The following is a 25,975-nucleotide window of genomic DNA, read 5'->3' on the forward strand; positions in this document are numbered from 1 at the left end:
TGTCATAGTATTTACTCATGAAATTCCTCTATTCATTTAAAAATCATTCTTCTTTTAGCCCAGTCACTTTCTCTTCTAATTAGTCTAATTGCTTTCTAGTTGTGCTGTGTGGCTATCATCCTGGATTGTTTTCCACTAAACTCCTGGTTTAAATCTACCATTTCTCGTTTAACATCCCTACATTTTCCCCCTGGTTTTCATATCTATATTGCCTCTGTTTTACCCACTAGACTTTTATCTCCTTTCCTTTTCTAAAAGTGCTTTGAAATAATTTATGTGATGATGGTTTTTTTCTCCAGTTCCCTCAGTATTTATGGTTTCATTTTAAGAAAATGTTCCTTTCCCATCATTTTTAATGAAGTCTCAGGAGTAAGGGAGACAAATACATGTGCTCAGTCTGTCATTTTAAATCAGAAAATATTCACCTACTTTTAAATAATTTTATGTATCACGGTAAGCCACCAAAATGCTCACTGGTAAAACGTAGAGTATAAAATTTGTATTTCAACTAAAAGGCAAAATCCATGGGTGGCAGGGATGGCGTCTTACTCACCATCACTAAGGGAATGGCAAAAAATGGGGCTTAATAAATGTCTTGTAAATTAATATATCATCAATAACATGTGATTTTCTTATTTGCTAAACTAAGAAAATGATAAAGGCGGATGTTGGTGGAAGAGTGGGTGAAGCAGTGCCACTGCTGTAGGAGTGTGTGCAGTATTTTCTTAGTATGATATTTAGCTCTAGTTTAACATTCACATTTTGATCTATTTCTCACTAATGAATAAAATGAATGGACTAAGAAGTAGATTTGAAACTATGGTAGAGTCCATGCTTTATCTTTAAACTTTCTACGCCTCCATTTTCTCCATTATAAAATTAAGATCATGCAATGACAGGCTTGTCCACAAGGTGATGGGCATTATGTAAATCATCAACACCAGGGTTTATTTGTTGTCTGTTGTTTCTTTATCTGTGTCAGAGTTTTAAAAAATTATTTCTTGTATTTTTTCCTGCTAGTTTTCTTGATTTTTAGATATATATTTTTCACTCAGGATTGTGGTTTATCTGTTTCATGTTGACATATTAATCTTTTTCTGTTTTAAAGGAAATATTTCAAACTAATATTATTTGGTTCATGAAATTGAAAGATTTAAAATGACAAGCTAATTTTTCAGCTTTTTTGGGGAAGGAATTGTTTCCTTAAAAATCAACTTTTATTTACCTTTCAGAGAATCACATAAGGTTATATTTGGAAAATATTTTTAGTTTACATCCTTAAAAGAAGCAGACTTTGTTCTTTTTTGTGTCAAATCTATATAGCAGCAATATTAAAGAGAGATAAATATTGGAGTGTTGTACTGATAGAGAGATAGACGGATCAATGGAATAGAACCGAGAACCCAGAAATAGACTTACACAAATATGCCCAACCAATTCTTTTTTTTTTTAAGATTTTATTTTTTCCCCCCAAAACCCCCCGGTACATAGTTGTATATTCTTCGTTGTGGGTCCTTCTAGTTGTGGCACGCAGGACGCCACTTCAGCGTGGCTCCATGTTCGCGCCCAGGATTCGAACCGACGAAACACTGGGCTGCCTGCAGTGGAGCGCGAACTCAACTACTCAGCCACGGGGCCGGCCCCCCAACCAATTCTTGACAAAATGGTGCTGGAAGTTATTGGACATGCATAGGCAAAGAAATGAACCCCGACTTAAACCTCAAACCTTACCCCAAAGTTAACTCAAAATGTATTATAAAAATAAATTTAAAACACAAAGCTATGAAACTTTTAGAAAAAATAGAAGAAAATCTTTAGGATCTAGGGCTAGGCAGAGATTTCTTAGGCTTGATGCCAAAAGTACAATCTATAAAAGAAAAAAATGAATAAATAAGTTGAACCTCATAAAAATTAAAAAACTTTTTCTCTGTGAAACACTTTGTTTACAGGATGAAAAAAATTAGCTACAAACTGGGAGAAAATATTTGCAAACCATGTATTTGAGAAATAACTTTTATCTAAGATATATAAAAACTCTTAAAAACTCAACAGTATAAAAAATTATCCAATAATAAAATGAGCAAAATACACAAATAAGCACATTAAAAGATATTCCACATCTTTGCCATTGGGGAATTGCAATTAAAACTACAATGAGATATCATTACAAACCTATCAGAATGGCTAAAATTTAAAAAAGTGAAAATACTAAATGATGGCAAAGAAGCAGAGAAACTGGATGTCTCATACATTGTTGATGGGAATGTAAAATGGTACAGCCACTCTGGAAAACAGTTGGCAGTTTTTAATAAAACTAAACATACGACCATATGATCCAGCAATTGCCCTCTAGAGCATTTATCACAGAGAAAGAAAAACCTATGTTCACACAAAAACCTATACACAAGTATTCTTAGCATAATAGCCAAAAACTGGGAACAACCCAAATGTCCTAAAATGAGTGAATGGTTAAAACTGTGGTGCACTCATACCATGGCATACTACCTAGCAATAAAAAGGGGTAGGGGAACTGTTGATTCAACATTTTTGATGTATATCAAGAACATTATGCTAAATGAGAAAAGACAGTCTCAAAAGGTTGTATACTATATCATTCTACTCATATAAAATTCTCAAGATAACAAAATTATAGAGATGTGCTCAGTCTGTCATTTTAAATCAGAAAATAGTCATCTACTTTTAAATAATTTTATCCATCATCCTAAGCCAGGTTAAGGGTTACCTGAGGTTAGGGATTGGGGTCAGATGGGTTGGGTGTGACTCTGAAGGGGTAGTGTGAGGGAGCCCTGTGGTAATAGAACATTTCTGCATCTTGAATGTGGGGATAGTTCAACAAAGCTACACAGATGATAAAATTGCATAGACACTATGTACATACATACACACTCGCAAATGAGTACTTGTAAAACTGGTGTCATCTGAATAGGCTCTGTGGATTGTAGTAATATCAGTTTCCTGGTTTTGATGACTTATGCTAGTAAAGTAGCCTGTTGGAGGCGGCTGGGGGAGGGGTGTGTGCTGATCTCCATGTTCAGCTTTGCAGCTTCTTGTGAGTCTACAATTATTTCAAAATTTAAAACTCAGTGAGTCAATAGATGGATATAGGTACATTCTGAATGGTGAAAAAAGTGAAAATATCAGAGTCTGAATCCCACCGCCAGCATCATGCCAATATATAGTAAAAACAATAAATATTTTTTGTGTGATTTATTTGAATTAATTTTTTTATTAAGGTTATAAAAGTTAACATCCTTGTGAAATTACAGTTGTACATCATTATTAGTCTTGTTGTAGGTACACCACTTCACCCCTAGTGCCCTCCCCCCACCCCCATTTCCCCTGGCAACCACCCATCAGTTCTCTTTGTCCGTATGTTAACTACCACCTATGAGTGGAGTCATACAGAGTTCGTCTTTCTCTGTCTGGCTTATTTCACTCAACATAATACCCTCAAGGTCTATCCACGTTGTTGTGAATGGGACGACTTTGTCCTTTTTTATGGCTGAGTAGTATTCCATTGTATATATATATACCACATCTTCTTTATCCAATCCTCAGTTGCTGGGCACTTAGGTTGTTTCCATGACTTGGCTATTGTGAATAATGCTGCGATGAACGTAGGGTTGCATGGAACTTTTGGAATTGCTGATTTCAGATTCTTAGGATAGATACCCAGTCGTGGGATGGCTGGGTCATAAGGTATTTCTATTCTTAACTTTTTGAGGAATCTCCATATTGTTTTCCATAGTGGCTGCACCAGTGTGCATTCCCACCAACAGTGTATGAGGGTTCCCTTTTCATCACAGCCTCTCCAACATTTGTCACTCTTGGTTTTGGATATTTTTGCCATTCTAACAGGTGTAAGGTGGTATCTTAGTGTAGTTTTGATTTGCATTTCCCTGATGATCAGTGATGATGAGCATCTTTTCATGTGCCTATTGGCCATCCGTATATCTTCTTTGGAGAAATGTCTGTTCATGTCCCCTGCCCATTTTGTAATTGGGTTGTTTGATTTTTTATTGTTGAATTGTGTGAGTTCTTTGTATATTATGGAGATTAACCCTTTGTTGGATAAATAACTTGTGAATATTTTTTCCCAATTAGTGGGCTGTTTTTTTGTTTCAATCCTGTTTTCCCTTGCCTTGAAGAAGCTCTTTAGTCTGATGAAGTCCCATTTGTTTATTCTTTCTATTGTTTCCCTCATGTGAGGGGTTATGGTGTCCGAAAAGATTCTTTTGAAACTGATGTCAAAGAGTGTACTGCCGATATTCTCTTCTAGAAGACTTATTGTTTCAGGCCTAATCTTTAGGTCTTTGATCCATTTTGAGTTTATTTTAGTGAATGGTGAAAAAGAATGGTCAATTTGCATTCTTTTACATGTGGCTGTCCAGTTTTCCCAGCACCATTTGTTGAAGAGACTTTCTTTCCTCCATTGTAGGCCCTCAGCTCCTTTGTCAAAGATAAGCTGTCCATAGATGTGTGGTTTTATTTCTGGGCTTTTAATTCTGTTCCATTGATCTGTGCATCTGTTTTTGTACCAGTACCATGCTGTTTTGATTACTGTAGCTTTGTAGTATGTTTTGAAGTCAGGGATGGTGATGCCTCCAGCTTTGTTCTTCTTTCTCAGGATTGCTTTAGCAATTCGGGATCTTTTCTTGCCCCATATGAATTTTAGGATTCTTTGTTCAATTTCTGTAAAAAATGACATTGGAATTCTGATTGGGATAGTGTTGAATCTGTAGATTGCTTGTATGGACATTTTAACTATGTTTATTCTTCCAATCCATGTTCATGGAATGTCTTTCCATCTCTTTATGTCGTCGTCGATTTCTTTCAAGAAGGTCTTGTAGTTTTCGTTGTATAGATCTTTCACTTCCTTGGTTAAATTTATCCCAAGGTATTTTATTCTTTTTGTTGCGATCGTGAATGGGATTGAGTTCTTGAGATCTTTTTCTGTTAGTTCATTGTTAGCATATAGAAATGCTACTGATTTATGTATGTTGATTTTATACCCTGCAACTTTGCTGTAGTTGTTGATTGTTTCTAACAGTTTTACTGTGGATTCTTTGGGGTTTTCTATATATAAGATCATGTCGTCTGCAAACAGCGAGAGTTTTACTTCTTCGTTGCCTATTTGGATTCCTTTTATTTCTTTTTCCTGCCAAATTGCTCTGGCCAAAACCTCCAGTACTATGTTGAATAAGAGTGGTGAAAGTGGACACCCTTGTCTTGTTCCTATTCTGAGAGGGATGGGTTTCAGTTTTTGTCCGTTGAGTATGATGTTGGCTGTGGGTTTGTCATATATGGCCTATATTATGTTGAGGTACTTTCCTTCTATACCTATTTTATTGAGGGTTTTTATCATAAATGGATGTTGGATCTTGTCGAATGCTTTCTCTGCATCTATTGAGATGATCATGTGGTTTTTGTTTCTCGTTTTGTTAATGTAGTGAATCACGTTGATTGACTTGCGGATGTTGAACCATCCTTGTGTCCCTGGTATAAATCCCACTTGATCGTGGTGTATAATCTTTTTGATTTATTGCTGTATTCAGTTTGCCAAAATTTTGTTGAGGATTTTTGCATCTATGTTCATCAGTGATATTGGCCTGTAGTTTTCCTTCTTTGTGTTGTCCTTGTCAGGTTTGGGGATCAGGGTGACAATAAATATTTTTGAATGAGAAAAAACACTTTTATTATTTCTTTTGCATCATTAAAAGAAAGGATTTTTTTGCTGCTTTGTTTTGGTTTTGATCATATTTACATGAGAGAATATTAGAGAGATAAAAGCAAAACTCTTCAAAGTAAAATCCACCTCTTTGTTAATATTTACATGTAAAGGAATTTTTTCATGATTTTACCTAAACGGGAGGATTATTTTTTCAGTTAATATAAAAACCTTCAAATGGAACTTTCCACTGGAAACACACATGTATACATACATGAATGTGAACACAGATAAGACCCATGTTGAATGAATAGGCAGAGGATGGTTGAAAAAAGGAATATCGTCAAGAGCTGATCCAATGACAAATTACATGGATGCGTTGGGGAGAGTGTTGAAGATACAGCTGTTGGCGAAAAGGGGTAGCTCTCTATGTTTTTGTTTCCCAAATCTCTAGAATCCACCTAAATTGTAATTCACAGCTGAGCCACAGTCTGTTCTAAAGAGTAGAGAGTGAGTTGCTTTGTTTTTTAAAGATTGGCACCTGAGCTAACAACTGTTGCCAATCTTCTTCTTTTTTTCTTTCTGCTTTTTCTCCCCAAATTCCCCCAATACGTAGTTGTGTATTTTAGTTGTGGGTCCCTCTAGTTGTGGCACGTGGGATGCCACCTCAGTGTGGCCTGATGAGCAGTGCCATGTCCGTGCCCCGGATCCAAACCAGCGAAACCCTGGGCCGCCGCACGAACTTAACCACTCAGCCACTGGGCTGGCCCGAGAGTGAGTTTTAAAAAATTTTACGGATCAAAATAACAGCCTAAATATGTCATATACTTCATTGTTTAAAATGACATGCATTACCCTGGTCAGATTCACATGTTATGTAAAACAGATATGTACCAGCTTTGTCACTAGTTCAAAATTGTTGTGTTCACTTAGGTTTCAAGGGTGAGTGAGGGGCGAGGAATGTAGTCTCCTCTCACTTCCACTCAAGAATTGCAAGGAAGAGGTTGAAGCTCGGGAGATCTCAACCACGGAAACACATAACAAAGCATTTGTTGGAAATATTTCTTTATTTAGAAAATCTGTGCTTTCTTGAGGATCTTATGCAATTTTACGTGGCTGGGCTGGAATTGTTTTACTATTATATATGCCATGACTGAGATTATGGAAAGAAAGACTGCAGATATGTGTGGTTGCCCTGATGTGAATGGTTGGACAAATAGAGATGCTTGCATATCTCATTCAGGCAAATTGGCAGATGGAAAACTAATATAAACTCTTCAGTATCATTGCAAGATTCAAGAGTGAATGGAGACCTTGAGTGAAAGGTAACGCTATGGGGAGGGAGTAAGTACTGTCATTGACATCTCCACTCCAGTGAAGTGCACCATGGTTCGACAATTTGTTGAATATTCCTTCCTAAGAAGCTTTATTTGTAGCAAGACTTTGCAGCAGTGTGAAGGGAAACTTCTAGGGAAGAGCTTTGGATGATTATTACTTGCCAATAAAGTCACAGGGGGTAAAGTAAAAGGAAGAAAAATCCTACTCAGGCCACACAAATTTCCTGATGGTTTAATTAGAATCTTCTCAAATTAACCAAAATCGATAAGTATCTATAAGATTTTGTAATAAGCACCAGAAAAGCACAGTAAAATCTTTGAGGCGTTGAATTAGAAGTTTGTTTTTGTAGTTAGAAGTATGTTCGTTAAGTGTTTTTGGATTTTTGGAAAGGGGATGATAATCCCAAACTGAATCTTTGCTTTCTTCCTGTTGTAAAACTGACAGATAAGAGAAAGTAAGTCCAGATAAGCTAAACCGAAGCATCATCTTCCTTACCCCCGGCCTTGCAGGAGACGTCCAGAGGCTAAATAGGAGTTCCCCATCAGCCAGTCAGGTGGAGGGGGCTGCCTCCACGCTGAGCCTCACTCGTGCTGTTGTTCATGTGTGCTTCCGTGGAGGACACGTGCATGAACATCTTTAGACCCTCTCCAGCTATCTTTATAATCCACTGCCTCACAATCCAGATGGACAGCGCACAGTCTTGGACGGAGTTAGTAGAGCTAAAAGTGTTCTGGCAAATGATTGGAAAACGACACTCTTGTTTCAGTGACCCCTTCTCTCCAACTTCTTACTCAAGCCAGCTCATGATATTGATCTAGAACTTAAATCAGGGAAAAAATATATATTAATATTGCTTTAAAATATACAGATTGCTGTAACATTTTTAAATGCCTTTTAACACATTCATGAATCTCAATTTTTTACTGTGTTTCTGTTTTTCTATATGTCTACTCCAGTCTGAGCTCTCCAAACTTGGAGACATCTCCACATGGACTACTGACACTTGAAGTTCAGCATATCACACCTCCCTCAAATAGGAACTTTTTCCTATTTCAGTTTCTAGTACTATCCGTGGGCTCTCAACTAACCAAGATTACAAACTGCTTTCAGCCATTCTCCCTTATGCCCCATCTGCATCCAGTCATTCACAGCATTTGTCAAGTTATATAGCCTCTATCTTCCACATATTACTAGCATGTGTATCCTGTTTTCCTTGTATGGTTAACACTTTGATTTGACTTAAATTCAAGCTCTAGTTACCTGCAGAATGCTAATAGCTTTGACCTCATAGCTCCACCTTCGATTTCCCCCTACTTGAAATCAACTAAAATAGGACATTTTGAAAGCCTTCATCAAATGAGCTGGGCAGGTCAAAACATAAAGTCACTGCTTTTTATTCCAAGAAATGTGCATTAGAGACATGCATGACCCTTATTCCACTCCTGTCTTCATCAGTCCCCAAGTCTTATTCCAGCCTTTTCCCATCCCTAACCCTCACTGCCTCATCCCTGCTGCCCAGTGGTGAGTTGCCCTGATGGGAGGACCTGGTGGATGGATATCTGTGTCACACGTTACTCGGTCACTTAAGGAAAAAAAAACTCTAATGTTTTTAGAATTTTTAACCTGAAATAGGATGTCTCCATATTAAAGTGGTTGAACGAAAACATAAATATTAAAAGGTCAAATTTCATAACAGACTGCGTACCCCTGCTAATATTCCTACAGCACACTTCAATATGCCACTCTCTTCTCAAGAATGCCCAGTGCTAAGATACATACAGACTCTTCTCTGAGACAGCTTGGATGGTCCAGGCAGACTCCAAAACCATCTTCTCAGCCTCACTGCCAACACTTCCTTGCACTTACCTTCAAATCCAGACAAACAGCCCTGGTAACTATGTCTTAAAGGTGGCCCAGTCCTACTCATCTCAGATCCTACTGCTCCTTCTCACTGGGACACCGTCTTCTATTCGTTCAATTGCCTCATCCACAACAATGAGATTCACATCAACACCCCAAGCTTTACTCCAAATTCTTTCCTCATCATTCCAACTTTTCTCCTCCTTCTGTCATTCTTTCTCTCCTTTAAACCTCATAATACCATGTGGAAATTATCTTTCCTTGTTTTATGTTACTTATTCTCTTTACCAGAATATAAATTCCTTCAGGATAAGGACTGTGCTTCGTTCATATTCCTCCTAATTTCCTAGGCTTGAGGAGTTTTCAGTAAATACATGTTCAATTTAATTGATGCTGACGGTGCCATATTGTTGTCTTTGTATTTATTTTTTTAAAGAATAGCTGTAAGTGTGTGTGTGTGTATGGGACATGGTCATTTCAGAATATTTAAAAAATATAAAATATATAAAGAATAAAATAAAAGTCATCTATTATTCTATTACACAGAGTTAACCAGGCTAATATTTTCACGTATTTTTTCAAGTCTTTTTTATATTCATTTTTAAAACAAATTAAAAGTTTTTCCTGATTTATTAACCTGTTATATTTTTCTTGTTTTCTGCCATTAAGAATTCTTTGAAAATGCCATTTTAATGGTTCTTTAGTATTATATTTTACCAATACAATATTCATTTATTCACTCTTTTGTTGAAGTAAATTTAAATTGATTCCAATGTTTTCCTTATGCAAAATATTTGCAAAACATTCTTGTACATAAAATTTTGCCCCAATTAATAATAATTTCCTCATCACTGATTTCTAGAACAAGTATTAGGGGACATAGGAGCATGTTTTTAGGTTTCTTTCAGGAATGTTTGAACCAATTTATATTCTCTCAACAGAATATGACGGGTCCTGTCTTACCAAATTCTTGCTGCCTTGAGTTGCATCATTAAGAATAACCTTGACTAGTTTCACACACCGGATGTAGACAGTGTCCTGAAATATCCACTTAAGGACTTCAGCCTAATTCTTTTTATAATGTGCTTTTCTCAGTTCCTCTAGCTGAAGTTCTGCTGCTTAACGCCCCTTTGGCAATCTTGAATATGAGAACATCAGCGCTTCTGAATGTGTGTTACTAAAGTAGTTTAAAAGTCAAGTGGGAGACCTAATCCATCATTGATATACTGGCAGGGTAATAGTAAGGTCTTCCTGCTGCAGCTGACATATAGATTGGAGTTACAAGATACAGGTCATAGAAAATTACTACATATTCTGTTTTGATTAGAAATGGCACAATTATTTGTTACCCTTGCTATGCATTCAGTTTTAATAAAAGGGCCTGACTTAGGAACATGATGATGCAAAATTTTAGTAAAGTAGTAGTTTTTACTTTGTGATCTCTTCTGCTGCTATACTTGATTGAAATTGGTACTTCATGGATTGAGAAGAGCTGTGAAAATGGCTTTGTGTTGTGTTCCCCAGGCTGTCTCGCCCCCTGTGTGTACCAGGCACACGCCAGCCATGACTAACTTAAGCCTCGTGTCTTCAAGTTAAGGCTCTGTGGCTGTGATTTGCCTCAATCTGTTGTCAACCTTCTCTGACAGAAAAAGTAGCTGGGGAGACCACCATACTTACTTTGCTCACGAAAAAGAAATTTTCTTGCCCATTCAGTCATGTGATAACTAAAGCATGTTACAAATTAGTTTCCAGTGTTGGTTTTACTTCAAGAAATATTTTTAGCTAGGTAGAACTCTTTCAAAGAGGAGTATTTTATATAATATCCCAGTTTAAGTTGTCTCTGTTTTACTGCACTCAAGACTCAGACATTCTCCTCCATATGCCAAGTTGATGCCACCGAGACACCAATGTAATTTGAGAGTTTTATCCAGGTATAGGAATTTATCCATCCTATGACACTAACCTTGTGTTCCAGGGTCCCTTGCAGGGTGAGAAGGGTTGTTCTTGAAGCATAGTTAGCCAGCACCATGTGATCAACTGTGGACAGAGGAAAACAACAACAAAATAATAATTTGTCTGGAAGTGGAATATACCTGAGATTTTGAAATAGATTAGCCATTTCTCACCCACAAACTTCAGAGGCCCTCATCATAAGGTCATAACGTACTCCAAAAGGCTTTCTCTCTATAATAATCCCTTTGGTCCATTTAGTAATTACGTGTGTGTGGCTGGGAGGGAGGGACAAAGATACATTTGCTGACAGAGACACATTCCTCTAATGGGTGAGTGGATTTATCACTGGAACCTAGAAGAAAAGAGTTATGAATTACTTCAATACATGTGCTCAAAACATAGCAGGAAAAGAAAAAAAAGGAATAATATTGTGCTTTCTCTGTGGAGTCTGCATATAACAGTTATTTACAAGTGATAATCTACTGGTGAAAGAGGGAATGAGGTTATTGTTTGTAGATTTAAATAAGCCAACTATACTGTTATTTAAGATTTTTAAAACAAAATTAAAAATTTGGAAATGGTGGTCTTCATAAAGATTACAACAGTGTAAGAGCATCACAAAACTCACTTTCAAGTGCACAGATGATAATCATGTGCTGTGTTAGATGAGGAAGGGATAACTCCTTGCCTTTCTCTGGGCCTGTAGCTTCATAAACTGGAGTAGCCCTGACCACCACTGTGTTCTGAGTGGCCCACGAAGATTCCTCCTAGCCCTCTTGAGTGGAACTTGAAAGACTGTCTCTGTCCAAACAATAAATGCTGACTGTTGAATCACCAAAACAATGGAGTCAAATCCCTCTGCCTTCAAAATGTTAGTGTGAGACTTGCTTTCCCCACACCACATGTCCACTCACAATTTAAAGGACGTGATTATTCAACACCCTACAATCCTATGGCAAGTCTCCCAGTAATTTGCATTGAGAAGGTAGAATCCTCCAGTGAGTCCCTCTAAGCTTTCTTTTATGTACCCTATAAGAGAGAAAGAATATCAGGCAACATCATTGCACTTGGGCATCATTTAATTAACCTAAAAAATAAAACCAGAGGACACCCTCAGAGGAAAAACCAAAAAAGAGCAAAGTTAGCACATCACTATAATGGGAACTGAATTTCATAAAAGGAGAGTGACAAGGCAAAGAGAGATTCATTAGGAGACATAGTGTCATGAAATCTTCTTTAGCTGAATATTGATGTATTTTTTTTTAATAGAAATGTCAGAAGTGATGTGTATTCGCCTTTGGGTAGAGCATATTCTGTTGACCACCCTTAAGAGAGATTCATGTTGACACACTTATATTCATGACAGACAATTTAAATGATAGCTGACATTTTGCCAAAGGTCTTAAAACAAACAGATACTGTAAAGTACGCAAATGCAAATCTAAGAACATCAATTTTCAAATTCAAAAAGTCACTTATATTTTAGTGCATTTTTAGGTTTAAGATTTTAACATTTGGGAGGGCAAAATCATTTCAAAATAATTCATATCTCAAAAATTTTAAATCTAAAAAGAATTTTATCTATAATGCCACATAATAATAGGAAATTAATATACTTTATTAATCACTCTTTTAAATGATCCATCATGGTTAATCTGTTTCTTAAAACACTTATTAAAATTAAGGCACTGTTTTCTGAAGAATCATGAAAATTTAAATCTTATCTATGCATATTTTGTTCCAGAGATTGCTCATCAAATAGAAACATTTGCTAAGTGCTTATTTTGAAATACAATGTGATGTATCTTTGAAGGCTAACTTGCTTCCTGTAACAGGAATTGACTATTTTTTTAACCATTCAATTACTTTTTTCTATGATGACAAACTCCTAAGTTTCAAATAAACTGGTTATAGAAAATGTTAATCATTATTGTTCCCCTGCTTATCAGAGCAGTTGCTTATTTTGGTGAAATTTTGTTTCTAGTCAATTCTTTGCATCTAACCAAGTTCCTTATTGTAGGCGTCCCTGGATAGCATGAGGTTTTATGGGCAGTTAGAAGTGAAGAGGATGGGAGTGAAATGTCCTCCTGCGTGTACAAGCCCCATTTAAACTCTTCTCTCTGTACCAGGGTCAAGATCCTTTGTTTTCAATCCATTTGCATTCATTTACGTATGGCTCATTACCAGTTATGAGACAGGCACAGAAAAAGACATTCCAATTAGCTGGTAATTAAATAGTTTCCTGGCTGTCTCCTCTCAATTTGGCAGAAGACACTAGTTAGAATGGTTTGGTAAAAATCTTTGTTTCCCTTCTGAAGGCTACTGAATGACTTGGCTGAATCTGTCTGTCCACTATTGATGAAACTAAATATATGGGATGACAACTACAGTTCCGTTCTTTTCAGTTGCAAACACTGCACAGGATGCTAGGGGTAGGGAATGGGAGCAGGGCTTTGGAGCTAAGATAAACATGACTGTCTTCAGGAATCTTAACCTTCTAGAAGATGGGTAGGATGTACAATGTAGGATATTTTAGCTATACAAGTAGCTAAAACAACATTCTAAACGATGGATATAAGGTATACAGATACTATTATACCATGTAGAAAGGATAGCCCCAAAAGACATATTTAGGAAAACATAGTGTGATTAGCATATCAAAGCAGAACAATCTTAATAAGTTTAAACATATTTGAAGGAATTTAATGTTGATGCTACTTAAGGAACCAGTACTACCAACTGCTATAATAATCACCTCTACTTTCTATACCTAGGCACACTCTCAGAGAGGGTGATATTATATATGTTATACTCCTATAAGCCATTATCAAAACCTATTATCATAATTCCAGGCTGTTAGGTAGAGTTTCATGTCATCTATATAAAACTTACATGAAAAAAACTCGAAAGATACCCCAGGATGCTTAGAGTATTGCTTTTGTCTCTGGTTGGTAAGTTTACGAGTGACTTTTTTTATTATACTTTATTTTGGTTCAAAATTTCTACAATAAGCATGTTTTATATTTATACTAAAAGCATCATAAAAGAATAGCACAATATTTTTGATGCTAGTATGACTTTAGAGATTGAGTTACTGAATTAAAGGTGTAATTTCCAGGTACTAGGTGCTGCAATTTATTACTATATGCACTTTGCCATGGTGTATATAGCAGTTGAAACTAGGTGCTTCAAAAAAGTGCAAGGAAGGGAGAAAAGAAGAACACTTTAAAAAGCCTAATAGATTTAATTCTGAATGGGTGAGTTGCACATACAATTTCTGCTTATGTTCACATTGAGAACATTTCTTAACACAGTTGATAGGTTTAGGAACCCTAGACAGTTCTTGTGAAAAAAGACTAAAGTTGTGGATTTAACTCTCATAGAAAAGTTTATTTTGCTCACATTTATGACTGCAAACTGTACCCTGATTGCACCAGAAATTACATTAATATTTATTATTCTCAAATTTGACAATTTACTTGTAGTAATATTAACACACAATTTTTATGTTTCATCAAAATCAAAGAATTTGAACAATATGTTAATAGTTCAGATTCTCTGGTTTTTCTTCTTGAATAGCTAGGCATTTGAGGCAAACATATTTGTGCTACATATATATGAATAATTCAGTTATGTATATAAGATAATATAAATATTTTTACCCCTCTATATAGTGCTTATAGTACCCATGCCTATAGTGTTCACATGCCGATGAGGAGAAGGTCAAGGCTTCACTTTGGTTGACTTCATTTTGCAATTGTTTGCAATAGCAGTAGGGGAGGAAAAATATTTCCTCTACCCACTCTAGCTCATTCTGGCTGGGCTACGAATTAAATTGGCACAAGACAGAATAACAGGAGAAAATCAAACAAAGTTTTATAACATGTATACTTGGGAGAAACCCAGGAAAGTCGAGTAACTCGCCAAAATGGCCAAGGCTGCTAGCTTAAATATCATCTTCAGCTAAGGAAAAAGCAGGATGTTGCAGGTAGTGGTTTGAGGCTTCAAAGGGGAGGGAGGCAGTTCACATGGAGATGGAAAAGTAAAAGTTTGGTAGATAAGAATGGGCTTAGCAAGGACCTTCAAAGTCTACCAATACCCAGAGCTATTATGGTGATGGCCTATCTTGGTGACAGGCCTTTTATCTTAAATTCCTTTAGGCAGTCAGGGGGAAAGTCAAAGTTTCTCTTAGAGTCTTTTGTTCTTAAAAATAATCAAGCCAAACAGACACATTTTGAGGTGGCCACTTCTGATCCCCCACACAGTCATCGCTGAGGAAACTCACATATTGCATTCTGGAGGTACTTCCAAATCCATTTCTCCCAAAGAATGATATTTATTTGAATATATGGTCAACAGAGGCTTGGAGAGATGCTGAACTCCACTAGAGCCTTGGTGGGCTAAGATTCCATTAACTGAAGCATTCAGGCAAGACAATCTGTGAATCAAGCACGAAGTATTCCACTCAAGGAAAAATGAATGGAAGAAGGTGAATTGGCAAAAGCTTTTAGAAGGCAGAAATTCTATAAACTTTCTTCAACCCATCTTGGCTGCACTCTCACTAATTGCAAGGCACTTATTTCATTGTCCACAGGAAAGAGCAGTGTGAACAGCAGAGTCAATGATCAGCATAGTGTATGTTGTTGATTACTATTTTGCACTATATATTTATATTTATATTTAGGGCCAAACTACTATCCATTAAACCACATTATAAAATTACCCCCATGGTCATTTCTATGTCTGTAAAATGGGGGTTGATAGTTAATGTAGTAGCCCAGTACCTAGGAGGTGTGCTCAATGAGTAACAGCTATGGTTAGCCATTAGCTGTCCTATTAAATGTGGTTCTCATTTTGCAGATAAGGAAATTGTGGCTCAGAGAAGATAAATAGTTTACTTAAAGCATAAATATTAGAATCTATTCCATTCATTTCTCTAGTTCTGCTCTGGGGCATACACACACACACACACACACACACACTTGTTTTAGAAATGCTGGGAATATAAAGATGAATCAGGCATGGTCTGGATCAGAGTTCAGTGCACAAAACAGAAATCCCTCTGGATAGTTTAAGGAAAAATGGATTTAAGACTGGGAGTTAGTGCTTAAAATCCCACTGGAAGAGCAGGAGGAATGAATGTTCGGGGAGGACTGCAACTGCTCTCTTGGTTTTGAGGTCGCAACCATGCAGATGTGATACAGAGGTCAGGAAACCGCTGCCTCCACCCTCTCACTGCTGCTGTCCCAGAAGCCTCTCATCCTTCAAACTGGCACCTAGAAAGTGGAAGGTGGGGTACAGACGCTGATGCAAACAATCGCCCCTCTAGAGCTTGCTTAGCAGCTGTCACTGAAGCAGGAAGGTGACTGCTGCTTCCCTTTAGTCCTTTAAATCTTGCTCAAGTGCATCACATTGACAGAACTCTCCTATTCAGAATCCCAGCTGTAAGATTCATATGTTCTCGTCTTCCTGCCCTGTTGGGTGAGGCGTGAAGTGAGTGGAAATGGATGCCAGACTCAGCACCAACGGACCATACAGAACACACAATTTCTGTGCTCAAAGAGCTCACAGTTTAGTAGGGAAGGTGGACAAAGAGACAATTTTGGGGTCATGTGGCAAGTGCAGTGATGGACTTAGGCAATGTGCTGGTGACAGCAGAGAGAATAGGCTTTTATGAGAGACCAGTGGGGTAAGAAGTGAGAGAAGGGATCAAAAAGACCTTCCTGGAGTTGATGTTGCCTGAGGTAGGTCTTAAGCGATTAGTAAGAGCAGGTCATACAAAAAAGGGAGAGAGAACTATGCCAGCTGGGAGAGAACAAAGTCAGCAAGCTATAAAACAGCATCTGAACATGAACAGACGTGAAGTGGGTGCTGGGAAGTGACATGGTGCTAAGCAGGGATGTGGAGGGAATGGGCTTTGGATTTTACTGTGATCACATTCGCCTCATGTGGAGGGTGAATATGAAAGTGCGAAGCTACACAGAGGTGGGGGCGTAAATATTGAAGGACTTGGGACGTGATCAGAAATGAGGGGAGCTCCAGTTTCCAGTTCCACATCTAAGAAGCTTGGAATTTGCCCCTCTTTTCTAACAAGTAAAAAACTGAACAGACTGAAAAATCAACCCAGATCATCAGAGAGGTGAAGATGCAGGGCAAACCACTGTCACCAAGATTGGAGAGAGAGATGAATACAGAGAGTCTCAGCTTATTGGAACAGAGACTTCTGAGGGGACACCACCCCGGGAGCCACTGCGGGGTAGAACAACCTGAACTGCAGTTGATGAATTGCTGGAGGCTCGTTGCGCACAAACAGTGCTGAGAGTGAAAGGTGCCAGGAGGCGCGAGTCATAAGGGGGCCTTCCACACTTTTGTGCGATTGACCTCCATGAGCTCAACTGGGTTCTTACAGTAAATAATTGGAGAAAAACACACTTGTGTTTCTGTCAGGGGGAAGGGAAAAGGAACCATTTTGAAATATGCCAGAGCACTCTGTTCTTAACGAGGCCTGCTCTCAGGAGAAACTAGTTAACCAGAGCCTGACCTGCTGGGGAATTGTTAGACCCTAACTGATCAGGAGGTAGGGAAATACCCAACTCTAGCCTTCCACATGGGAGAAGGAAACATCCAATTCCAGGCTACCTGTCCCACCTAAGGGGAGAGAAAATACCTGAGAAACACTTGTGAGTTCACCGTCCACAGGCACAGGCTCACTTAAGACTGAGACCAAATCATAAGACTACAAAATGCTTTCTCTTCCCCCACACCTTACCCCTACATCACTAAATGTCTATTTACAACAGTACATTATGTCCGGATATTAAGAAAAAATTGTTGACATACTAAAAAAAAGGCAAAAACCCACACAATTTGAAAAGACAGAGTGAGCATCAGAACTAGACATGGTATGGAGGTTGGAATTATCAGATCAGGAATTTTAAACAACTATGATTAATATGTTAAGGGCTGTAATGGATAAAGTAGACAGCATGCAAGAACACATGGGCAATGTAAGCAGAGATGGAAGTCCTAAGAAAGGACCAAAAAGAAATGTTAGAGATCAAAAACACTGTAACAGAAATGAAGAATGCCTTTGATGGGCTTCTTAGTAGACTGGATATGACTGAGGAAAGAATCTGAGCTTCAGCATGTATCAATAGAAACCTCCCAAACTGAAAGGCAGAGAGAACAACAAAGACTGAAAAAAAAACCCAAAACAGAACAGAGTGTCCAAGGACTGTGGGACAACTACAAAAAGTGTAACATGCGCATAACAGTGATACCACAAGGAGAAGAGAGAAAGGAAATGAGGGGTATCACAGTGAGCAAAGGAAGGGACAAGCATTATGTCCTTGCTGTGGACTTTGATGCCTGAGAGGACAGAGGTGGCATGAAGTCAGAATTTTAAACTAAATCTGCTGGATTGCAAAGTCAGTGCTTTCCCTTCTCTTTCACCCTGTCTCAACTGTGATTTGATACTGATCACGTCATTCTATAAATAAAGACGTGCTCAAGAACTCTCCTGCCATCATGTGTAAGTTAAGCATATGTCTGTGCATATTCTTTTTTCAGGATAGAAGAAGCATGGTTTGCATATGATTCTCAATGTTTAAAAATCACTGAGCTGGGACGTTTGGCTTAATAACTTGATAGCTGGTGTTCATTGAGTTTTGTTCTAGAGATCAAATGCTCACTCAGGAGTATATTTTGAAGGCATACTAAGTATTTCTGCTTCAGGTCGTGCAGCAGGTTAAAAATTCTTTAAAAACTTCCTGCCGTGAAACATCAAGGTGTTGGATATATCACAACAAAAGTATTTCCAGATGATTTACTGAACTCTGGGGAATATGAGACAAGTTCCCCCAGAGCCAAGCACACAAAATCTACTGGAAAGAAAGCAGGAGAATAAGTGAAGCCTGGGTGCTTCTGGAGGCATGCGGTGACGGCAGGAACCTAGAGCTTTAGAGAGTAATGATCGCCTGGGGCAGGAGCAGAGCAGGCTGACACACGTTCAGGGCAATGGGGAGCTGGATGTGAGACTGTTCCTCTAGATGCTACAGCCTTGGGGAAAGCTTGTGCTAGGAAAATCCCTGCTGGCCAGGAAACCTTTAAGGAAACTTCTCTGCCTCTCCCATATCCAGGTGGAAAAATAATAATGGTAATAATAATATTGGTATTGATGATGATGATAATAGTTTTCCTTGATAATCTGAGGCCATAATTGTCTCATATAGATCTTAGATTTGAATATACATTGCACAGTCAGAGAAAATTCAAGATGGGAAATTAAATTAAAGCCAAACCAGGTTGAAAGCACCTCGTGGGAGCTGATATGAATCTTGTCTGGAGAAAGGCATCCTCAAGCCAGCTCCTTTGGGAGCCCCAATGACTAACATTAGCCAAATATAAGCTCACCGTAAACAAGATACCGTGAACGAGATCAGCAGAGACAGCAAACAAATTCAGGCCCTCAAGGACTCAGAAACAAAATACCCATGTATAAAATGGTTATGTTGTTAAACATGTTATTAATGATGGAATTAAACAAAATGAGCAAAGCCCGAGGAATTAGTCAAGTAAAATCACATGAAAAGCTATTTTACCCCCACTAGATTGGCAAAAATTAGAAAGATTGACAAATAAAAATGTGATATGTGGAACAGCTGGAACTTTCCTGCATTACTAGAGAAAGGAGCGGTACAAATTGGGACAATTGCTGTCACCAGTTTTGTGAAGTTGAAGTATATACGCTCTATGACTCAGTGTTAACGCTTTTGGATACCTACCCTGCATCCATATACTCTCGAACATGCACAAGAGACACGTCTAAGAATGAGGTCTGCAGAGCAGCAATGCTGGTAATGGCTAAACAAACAAAAAAACCTAGAAAACAACGTGCATGGACAGGAAAAAATAAATTAATTGTGGTGTACCATACAATGGTATACCATACAGCAGTGACAATGAACTATAGCCACACGCAAGGATAAACCTCAAATACAGCGAGCCTCCAAAACAATGTTATGGAACAACAGAAGAATACATTCACTACAATGACATTTTTGTAAAGGTTAAGTACTTAAAAAACAGTGTATTTTAGGGTTACATAGCAAAAATGTAAAATATAAAAATAAATTAAATATAAGAATAGAGTATAATATTTATGATATTTATCAAATAAAACATAAAATATAAGCAAGGGAATTATAAAATTAAATTTAAAAATGTGGGAGATGGTGAAAGTATAAATACAGTGAACTTGAAGGTTACCGAGCATGTTGCATTTCTTAAGCTGAGTGAAGGGCACATGGGTGTTTGTCTTAGCTCTCTTTTTATCGTATATACATTATGTATCTTCCTTTTATGTATAAAAATGTCATAACTTAAAAAGGCTATTTTGCATTTCTGATTCTTTTCTGTTGTAATAACCTCTTGGTGAATAAAAACTACATGTTTATAAAAGAAGTAAGACTGTTATAAAAGACATTTTTACCTTTAGCTGGTCTAATTTATTTTTTAAGTATTGTTGCTTTTTCATAGTGTATTATTCTCAGAGATAGAAATTACTTTGTAAAAAATGCCCATCAGCTCTGAAAATCAATATACAAAACCACTAATTAATTACTAATGCTCTTAAATGTCCCCCAAAAAGCCAAAATATTTTAATGGGGTTGTGCCATGTATGTTTTTGAACAGAGAATCTTGTTCAAGAGAAAATTTAAATTAAAAAAAAATATTTGCAATTATTTCTGTTCCTTTACTTTTCTTTTGTTCCTGTTCATACTCTAAGTAGAATTCAGAAGAATGTCAATTATTATGTTGCCACTTGAGAAACACTCCAGCGGTACAGTTTTTCAAAAGAAATCTATTGTAGTCAGCTCAGTGTGGAACTTGGAACTAGTAGCAATAATCAGATCTGTTCACGTGGACTCCATAGCCTACTCAATTGTACTGTCAAATGTTGCAGTTCATTTGGCTTAAGGATTCTCTTTGTATTATGGAGTGGAATTGGGATGCTCCTAGTCATGGGTAGGAAGAAAACAGCTCTCTATAACATTCCAGAGTCACACCTTACACAGATGAGTTCTTCTTAAAGAGGATGCTGGCTTTATGGTAGCACCTTTTTCTTCCTGTGGGGCAAGCTCAGAGGGTTTTGATTTTCATTTAACCTAGGAAAACGCGTCTTCAAATTTCTTATGCGACAACTTTAGCTTTTTATTATGCGTAAGCACATTTCCTTTTTTTATGGTTGAAATAAGGACAGGAGAATGTTTATAATAAAGTTGATAAAATAATGAGATAAAGAGAACAAAGTGAGTTTTGATATCTGACAGTGCTCACGTTGTAGATGACTACAGTGAAATTTAGTAAAATATTTTAATTTAAATATGCTTTAATATAAATATAAATATAAATAATGTAAATAAAACACTTATCTAACATAGATTCATTATTTGCCAAGACTCTAATGTCTTTTATTTCTGTTTCTTGGCCTACAATGACTGTTAGCCGTTTACAGTCTTAAAATATGGCACTCCCAAAAAAAGCTGAAATTCTTATCAACAACCTATTCTTGAGAAGGATTTGCTTTATTACATATTGCTTCAGTTTCTGTATGAAAGGTACAATCTTTAATGTTGTAAGATTCTTCCTCCTTTCTTCTCCTTAACTATATAGATAATCTCATTTAAGTGGGTGGAATAACAAATTTGTAAATGCCATATGACCTTCCTTGGACCTTCTCAATGTATTAAAGCTTGTTTCGATTTCTTTTTTCCTTCCATGTTTCTCTAGGATAGTTTCCCAGCGCGGTTCGGAGGAATTCATTTTGTCAATCAACCGTGGTACATCCATGCCCTCTACACCGTGATCCGGCCTTTCCTGAAGGAGAAGACTCGGAAAAGGGTATCTGTTTATTTCTTTGTTTTTTATCCTTTCTCCTCCCCCATTCAATGAATTATGATGCATACTGTGCATATAATATCAGCCATGGTAAAATGCACTTCTATATTGCATTTAAATATTCAACATACAAGACATTTTAAAATTCTTAGAGACTTTGTGATTAATTCTGAACAGCGTATCTGTAAAAGACGTATTTAAAAGCTAGCTCTCCTGGTTTCCCACAAATGGGGAGAAGATTTTGGCTCATTCATTACATGTTAAAGCATCAGGTTAAAAGTAAAAAAAAAATTATGCCATGTTACTATGTTGTTATAGGTACACTTAATTTCAAGTAAGGGCTAGACAAAAGTTATAGTTTTGTAAGTTGATAAATGGATGTTATTATATCACAATATCTTTTACATTGATTATAGTGAATTTTGTGCTATTGAGTATAATTTTGCAGTGGTTGTCATGATCGATCACACATTTCAAAAAGAATGCTAATGTGTAGAAACTTTAATATGTCTTCAAATGACAAGTTACTTGAATTCTAAGATTCAGTTTTATCTAACAATGAGGATACTCAAAGTACATACAATAAAATAGTCATTTTTTTCTGAGAATAAGATATTTTTTTTTAAAGATTTTCTTTATTTTTTCCTTTTTCTCCCCAAAGCCCCCCCGGTACATAGTTGTATATTCTTCGTTGTGGGTCCTTCTAGTTGTGGTATGTGGGACGCTGCCTCAGCGTGGTTTGATGAGCAGTGTCATGTCCGCGCCCAGGATTCGAACCAATGAAACACTGGGCCACCTGCAGCGGAGCGCGCGAACTTAACCACTCGGCCACGGGGCCAGCCCCTGAGAATAAGATAATTTATGTAAAGCAATTTATTTAGCGCAGTGCATGGCACATGGTAAATGCTGAATACATTTATCATTATTAATAATATAGGTTTAAAAATGCATTTAAATACATATTATTTCATGTTTTCCTGCAAACAGCTCTGAAAAGTAAGCTTAGTAGAAAAGGCAAGCATGGTCTCCTGTGTCAGAGCTGAGGAGCGTCTCAGGCTGGATTAGTAACTTGTTTCTCATCGACTCAGCTGTAAAGTTGTAAAGCTAATATTTGCATCCAAATGGCTCCACATTTAGAGCTATTTTTATCACTGTGCTGTGACCAATTTTCAAATGATTAGTTCCACAGTAAAATATACTTACTTCTAAATCTGTCAGGAAGATAATTTTCCATGTTTCTCAAGGAGGGAGAAGGTACCTTAGGTGTTTCAGTGCCGTAGGAGCCCCACTGTGAGTGTGAAGTGAAAATAATTGTTACGTGTTTGCATCAAACGTTAATGAATGGAGAGTTTTCTGTTTACGAATTTTTGAAAATGTTCCAGTTGTTTAAGAGGAAAAAATTCCTTAAATGTCTAATTTATATTAGGAATTGTTTCGACCACCGAGAATTAAATTAACTTACATTTTAAAATTCAGAAAAATGTATTGACGTGCCTTGCAAATAGCACCCTCAAACCTTGTTTTATGAAGGGATGATCAGGTGACCCAAAACACCTGCTGGGGCTTTTAGTGCAAATTATGTAGTGAATGCTTCTGTCGCATGCACTCTCTGCCACATGCTGTTCTAAGTACTATGCATATGTTAACTCATTTAATCCTTACAACAAGGCTTTAAGGTAAGCATTGTTATTTTTATCCTTTTTAGAAGGGAAAATAAGGCACAGAAGGTTAAGCAGTTTCCTCTAAATCACAGCTAGGAGGTAGTAGAGTGAATATGTGGGTTTACTGGGAAGACTGTTCCAGGCAGAGGAAATAGCGATGGCAAAGGTCCTGAGGTAGAAACATGCCTGGTGCATTTGACAAACAGTAGGGAAGCTAGAAAAGCTGGAGCAGAATGGGCTGTTGGGGAGGACAGTAGGGGACTGGATAGGAGGGAGCGCGGGCCGGATCACACAGGGCTGGTACACCATTGCGAGGATCTGGAGTTTCAGTCAGAATGAAATGAGAAGCACTTGAAAGACTGAGTTCAGGAGCGACTTGTTCTGACATGATTTTAAGATGCTGCTGCTCTGTTGGAAAAGGCTGAAGAGAGTCAAGTCTAGGAAACAAGGAAAGCTTCAGATTTGGGGTTGTTTGATTGAATTTGACAATTTTGACAATGCCTGGAAGAATGCACAGCCAGCATTTTTCCATAGGAAGTGAGGTATCTGAACTTTGTCATTTTAATTGAAACTGTAGGCTTGGAAATTTTCACATGAGAAAATAATCATAGGCTAAAATATCTTTAATTTCTACTTATATAATCAATGCACAATGAAAAACTATTACATTCCCTCACTGGTATTCCAAGTGATTCAGCATCACAATTACTCAAACACCTTATACTACAGATGCTACAAATCTGTGTTCTGAAAACTGGGTAGAAGAAAACCTAAGAAGTAGTTGTGAATCTTCTTTCCCAAGCAAGAAATACTTAGTTCTTCATTTTCTTAAATTAAATCTGACTTTGAGTCTCCTACATGCTGGGCTGATGGGAATATCATCCTTAGGTGGTATATAGGTCCCTTCATCTCAAAATCTCATTGGTGTCTGGAATCGTTCATGTAGAGTTGAACTTCCCATCTATCATGGCTACTTCTGATATCCTCATTGTTCAAGCTAGTATTAGTTCCTTAATTAAGGTCTCGTTCTGCTCCCAAGTTGTCTGTGAAAAAACATCTTTGCTGAAGCTAGAACCCAATGGCTAGGCTTCAACCCACTACCCCAGGGCACTCTTCAGCTGGCCTGTGGATGTGGTCTTACACTCCCCAAGAGCTGACAGGAAATAAGCTTCCCTGCTAGTTGGGACAAATTTCTACTTCTTTCTCAATATGGTGGACTCTCACTTCTACTCCTACTCCTTGCTAATTCTCAAAAACACTCCACCCTCCTCCTTTCCACTCAGGTCTCCTACTATAATCTCTTTAATATTTCAGAAAATAAATAAAAACTGAAGTATTATTCAGGCTAATTTTTAGAATTGTAAGGTACCCTGAGGCAAAGGAGCTCACAAAGACAAGATTTCTTGCATGAAATGGAGGAAGAAAAAAAATTCATGTGGAGAAGAATATAGTAAAACTTCAGTAAATAATATTACTACACAGAACTAGCTAAAATAAAGGAAAATCAAACAGCAAAAATTTAATAGTTGGGCAATTACAATGCATCGTTATTGCCCAGTGCAAATGTACAATCACATTTAACAGTTCTAGAAAAGAATCTTCATACAATATATATTTTTCAACAAATCTTGGATTAAGAGAAATGATGGTATTATATTTTATGAATCATCAAAGCAGTATGTGCATAATGTAACTAATAAATTATGTAATATGTTAGAAGGTGAGAGGGGCTATAAAGAAACATGATGTAGGAAAGCAGACGGGGCTTTCCATGTGGGGCAGGGTTGCAATGTTACAAAGGCTCACCAGGGAAGGCCTTCATGAAAGGGAATTTTCAAGCAAAGACTTGAGGGATGTGGGCGAACAAACCATGAGTACATTTGGAGGCAGAAGATACCTCCATTGTAAGCATCCTGAGACAAATGTGTGAACAGCGTGTTTCAGCAGGGGAATGAATAGTAGGAGATGTGTTCCAAGAAGGAGTTCATGGAGGGCCTTATAGGATCTCCTCTAGGAGAAAGGAGAAGCCAATGGGAGCTGTGAGCAGAGGAATACAATCTGACTGATGTGTTGACATAGTCATTCTGGCTGCTGTGTTGAGAATAGAGTGTAAGTGGCAGGAACGGAAGTAGGGAGAGCAGTTAAAATGCTAACACAGTCATACAATTTAAAGGGTGAGAGTAGCCTGAGTTAGGGTTGTAGCGGTGGAGCTGCTCAGATATTTGGATTCAGGATACATTTTGAAGGTGGCACCAAAATGATTTACTGATAATTTAGATGATGTGAGGAATTAAGGATGAGTCAAAGGTTTTGGCCTGAGAAACTAGAAGCATAGTCACACCATCAACTGATGTTGAAAATAAGGAGGAGCTGATTTGGGGGAGAAAATTGTGATTTCACTTTTGTGCATGTTAAGTTCAAGGTGCCCATTGACCATTTAAGTGATGTGACATAGAGAGTGGAAAAGCCAATATGGAGTTCAAAGGAAAGGCCTGGATTCAGGGTCTAAATTTTCAGTGTATGGACAATATTTAAAGCCACTAAGTCTCCTTCAGTCAATGAGATTACCAAAAGG

The 25,975-nt window shown here is 37.5% G+C and overlaps 1 protein-coding gene across 2 annotated transcripts in view; it reads left to right on the forward strand.

The window, feature by feature from the left end:
* CLVS2 (clavesin 2) overlaps nucleotides 1–25,975 on the forward strand; it is a 78,352-nt gene that overhangs the window by 38,176 nt on the left and 14,201 nt on the right. For both annotated transcript variants that reach the window (XM_001504213.6, XM_023651009.2), the window contains exon 4: nucleotides 21,632–21,742. In XM_001504213.6, the coding sequence (XP_001504263.1) occupies nucleotides 21,632–21,742 (111 nt within the window). The remainder of the gene's footprint in view (nucleotides 1–21,631; nucleotides 21,743–25,975) is intronic.

Source organism: Equus caballus, chromosome 10 (genome assembly GCF_041296265.1).
Source record: "Equus caballus isolate H_3958 breed thoroughbred chromosome 10, TB-T2T, whole genome shotgun sequence".
Taxonomy (NCBI): domain Eukaryota; kingdom Metazoa; phylum Chordata; class Mammalia; order Perissodactyla; family Equidae; genus Equus; species Equus caballus.